The following is a 4,199-nucleotide window of genomic DNA, read 5'->3' as shown; positions in this document are numbered from 1 at the left end:
TTTCCTTGATTTGTGAAGCACATTTTGTATGACAGTACAATTACTGAAATGTTCGGTGGTGGAACACTACAAATACATGTCAACAAAGGAGTCATGGTAAAATGTTTGATTGAGATTTAATTTATTGTCAAACTATATTTGACATATTTAAATACGACAAGAGAGCCTTACATCTCTTTGAATATTCAAAAGAACGAATAACTCAAAATAGAGTTCATATGGCCGACACAGACCACAGTTAACATTTGTTAACATCTTCATAGTCATTCACTATGACTATACCAAAGTTTGGTAAATAACAAAATCAGCATAAAATTAACATAATTCATGTAATATGTAATTATTTCTATACCCAGCATCAAATATTGAATCCCTAGACAGGTTCAAGAAGATAATTTCTTATTAAAATAAAAAAAAAGAGAGAGACAGATGTCTGGCAAGACTTACATTGCGAATTGGTACAGGTACTGAAATTTTATCTCAAAAACTAAATCAAATCTTCTCAATCCTGAAATTACTTCTTACACAGTAAGAGAGGAGAAATACAGATGTACACCCAATATGGGTGACTAATACCAATCTAAATAAAAGACTAGATTAAATGTCGACATGTCCAAAATAATCTGGACCATTATATGTTCTTATATGACAAGAGAGTCTTTTGGGTTGACAACATGATTTAAATGCCCTTTCATGAAAGCAAATTTTAAAAACTGCAAAATGCAGAATAGGAGGAAATAGATTCCTACACACTTAGAATTACTTTCCATCCCAGTCTTAGACTGGAATCTACAATTCTGTTTCTTCATTGATAAAATGTCCATGTGACTCTACCAGGGCCTCCACAGTACTTTACAGAGTGGAGTTTCCTCTTTCTTAGAGATCTGATGAGTTGAAGAGTGCAGATGTGGAAGGACGCTTCTGTTCTTCTCAGTGGGAGATCCCATGTTGTGGAAGTGGCTCAGCAGTCTTCTTTGGGACTCATTCTGGACATGACATTGAGACAGGAAGTTGACAGCCTCCTGCACACACCTGGAGTAACCATCACTGACTGCAGAGGAGCAGGTGGAGGAATTCTGGCTCTCCTGTTGTTTCAGGAAATGGACGGTCATCTCCAAGATGTCAGCTTTCTCCTGTCTGGAGTCAGGCTGCTGCTTGAGGAACTCTCTGCCCAGGAGAGACTTGAGCTTCTCAATGCTGCTGTTGATGCGATCTCTGCGCAGTTTCTCCACCATTGGTTTTCTCAGCTGGAGAGAAAAAAACACAACTCTTTAATAACCTGGATCTTGCATTAAACATGAGCAAGCTGTGTTAAAAATGAACAGAAACTGTTGTTAGATTTGATATTTGCTATATTTACCTTGTTATTCACCTTGTTATCCTTGTGTTTCAGATGCTCTGTAGAGTAGATGATTTGTGTAGTGATTGTAGGAGCCATGGCTGGAGTCTCTGTGAGGAGAAGATTTGAGCTGTGCTGAGTTGACTGTCACTGTCTCCTCTATTTATACTCCCAAATCTCCATATGAATGCGTGAGTCTTGAGTTTGTTGGAGGTTCCCACAGTCAGCAGCCAATGGGCGAGCTTGGACTACAATAATGAACGGGGGGCAGCCACACGCTCAGTGAAGGGCTTATTGCTCAGGAAACAATGAGCTGGTCTCAGAGGAGCAGGTGGAGGGGTGTGTGAGTGTGTGAGTGTCCTGAGAAAGTGAAGACCCTATGTTTGAAGCAGCTATGCTGCCTGATGCTAGGGTGGCTCCATTAGGAAGCACATGCTGTCCTTAATGAACATATTTGAAAGTTGTAACAGAGAGTTGCAGAAGTGATGAGTACACAGTTTCACATGCACCTCAAAAATAACCACATTTAATTGAGATGCATTTAAAACTGTGTGCTCACAGGTATATCATTCTATTTTAACCACATTTTAACTTTGTTCCTAAGTAGTGCATTAAATTTAGCATGTCATATTTAATGAAATTAGATTCAGCAGTTTATTACACATGGATGCAAGTTTAAATCAATCAGTGGTGTTTTACAAATGAGGACTGTATGCCTTCCTGACTGAACACTATGTGCTGTAGATTATTATAGGGGTTCAGACAGGATCTGACATAACACAGCCTTGATCTGATTCACTACACAATTTTGATTCATTTCTCTAGAGCTTTCCCACACTCTTTCTATTCACACAGAGAATCACCACACTTTCCTTGCACAATAGAAGTGTGCCTCATTAAATACAATTCATCACATGGCCAGGAACACCACAGAAACCCCCACGTGGTTGTCTTGGGAAAATTCTGCTGAACTATGTCAGATGTTCTCCTAAAGGCAACAAACTGTTGTGATAGAACTGTTCTGATCTTGAAATAGTGTACAAGCACCAGAGGATTTACTCAAGTTTATGTGAAAATATCAAAAGTAAAATACCATGTTTTAACAACATGTCAAAAACCATATTTTAACCATTCTAAATGAACAATGAAAATTTGGACTTGCTTTTCAATATGGAGAAGTCCCTTCAAAGTGAGAGTTAACAGTAAGGCCACTGAATTATTCATTTAGAAGTGTGCTGTTATGTACACCGTATGCTTTTTTTGTCATAGAGCAAAGTGAGGAGAGTAGAAAAAAGAGACAGATTTGAGTAGAAGGTGTTATCAGTACATGTTTCTGAGTGAGAAAATAGAGGAGGGAACAGTGAAAGAGCTGGATTTTGGATATGAGGGTGATGAGTGTTATTACAGTCATATTTGGATTTAAGAATAATTCTTTAAACAAATAAATGGTAGTCTAATCACCCTGTAAATCTTTTTATTGTATGCCGTAGACAGGGAATATTTGTTCTAAAATTCATATATAGGTTCATATATGTGATCTCAGTGGTTTGAATTAATGATGAACTGGATTTGAGAAACACACCCCTTTTGCCCAGTGAAAATGTGGTCACTATGATCTTTTTTGGGGTCACCACTTTCCCAGGTTCACAAGATACTAAATGAATCTTTCCTTGCTGTCTCAGCACACCCCTCCACCTGCTCCTCTGAGACCGGCTCATTGTTTCCTGAGCAATAAGCCCTTCACTGAGCGTGTGGCTGCCCCCCGTTCATTATTGTAGTCCAAGCTCACCCATTGGCTGCTGACTGTGGGAACCTCCAACAAACTCAAGACTCACACATTCATATGGAGATTTGGGAGTGTAAACAGAGGAGACAGTGACAGTCAACTCAGCACAGCTCAAATGTTCTCCTCAAAAATACTCCAGCCATGGCTCCTACAATCACTACACAAATCATCTACTCTACAGAGCATCTGACACTGAATAACAAGGTAAATATAGCAAATATCAAATCTAACAACATTTTTTGTTAATTTTTAATACAGCTTCCTTCATGTTTAATGCAAGATCCAGGTTATTAAAGAGTTGTGTTTCTTTCTCTCCAGCTGAGAAAACCAATGGTGGAGAAACTGCGCAGAGATCGCATCAACAGCAACATTGAGAAGCTCAAGTCTCTCCTGGGCAGAGAGTTCCTCAAGCAGCAGCCTGACTCCAGACAGGAGAAAGCTGACATCTTGGAGATGACCGTCCATTTCCTGAAGCAACAGCAGAAGCAGAATCCCTCCACCTGCTCCTCTGCAGCCAGTGATGGTTACTCCAGGTGTGTGCAGGAGGCTGTCAACTTCCTGTCTCAATGTCATGTCCAGAGTGAGTCCCAGAGAAGACTGCTGAGTCACTTCCACAACATGAGATCTCCCACTGAGAAAATAGATGTGTCCTTCCACATCTGCACTCTTCAACTCATCAGATCTCTAAGAAAGAGGAAACTCCAGTCTGTAAAGTACTGTGGAGGCCTTAGTAAAATCACATGGACAGTTTATTAATGAAGAGACAGCATTTGTAAGTCTGAGACTGACATGTCTGGTGTGTAGGAGTGTAAACTGCCAGGCTACAACTGGCAAAGATATTAATTCTGAATGAGTAGGAACCTGTATCCTCTTATTTTACATTAACACGATGTTTACGTCTACATGAATAGAATGTAACGTGCCTGAATGTAAAGATGTTTTTATGACAATTATGTAATTTCTTACTGTGTAAGAATTTGATGAACTCTCCAAAAACATTTGGATGTGAATAGTCTGTGGTGTTTGCATCACAGTCTTTGAACACGGACATGCTCAGTTCACCCATACTGGGTT

At 39.5% G+C, this 4,199-nt stretch overlaps 1 protein-coding gene and 1 pseudogene across 1 annotated transcript; one reads left to right on the top strand and one right to left on the bottom strand.

Moving 5' to 3' along the window:
• Window positions 1–830: 830 nt before the first annotated feature.
• On the bottom strand, window positions 831–1,438 carry LOC115808307 (transcription factor HES-5-like). Its single transcript, XM_030769638.1, has 2 exons — window positions 1,373–1,438; window positions 831–1,247 (listed from the first exon to the last, which is right to left on the bottom strand). Exons 1-2 carry the CDS (start codon window positions 1,436–1,438, stop codon window positions 831–833), a joined length of 483 nt encoding a protein of 160 aa, XP_030625498.1.
• A 1,828-nt stretch (window positions 1,439–3,266) lies between these two features.
• Window positions 3,267–3,856, top strand: LOC115807679 (transcription factor HES-5-like; annotated as a pseudogene).
• Window positions 3,857–4,199: the final 343 nt, after the last annotated feature.

This window comes from Chanos chanos, chromosome 3, assembly GCF_902362185.1.
Source record: "Chanos chanos chromosome 3, fChaCha1.1, whole genome shotgun sequence".
NCBI lineage: Eukaryota > Metazoa > Chordata > Actinopteri > Gonorynchiformes > Chanidae > Chanos > Chanos chanos.
Note: the sequence above shows the minus strand (reverse complement) of the source record. Positions and strands in the feature narration are given on the sequence as shown.

Excerpts from the sequence above, each read along its gene's own strand:
- LOC115808307 (XM_030769638.1), bottom strand. The coding sequence starts at position 1,438 with ATGGCTCCTACAATCACTACACAAATCATCTACTCTACAGAGCATCTG. Across the intron at positions 1,248-1,372 it reads TGAAACACAAGGATAACAAG|CTGAGAAAACCAATGGTGGA; the intron begins GTGAATAACAAG and ends TTTTCTCTCCAG.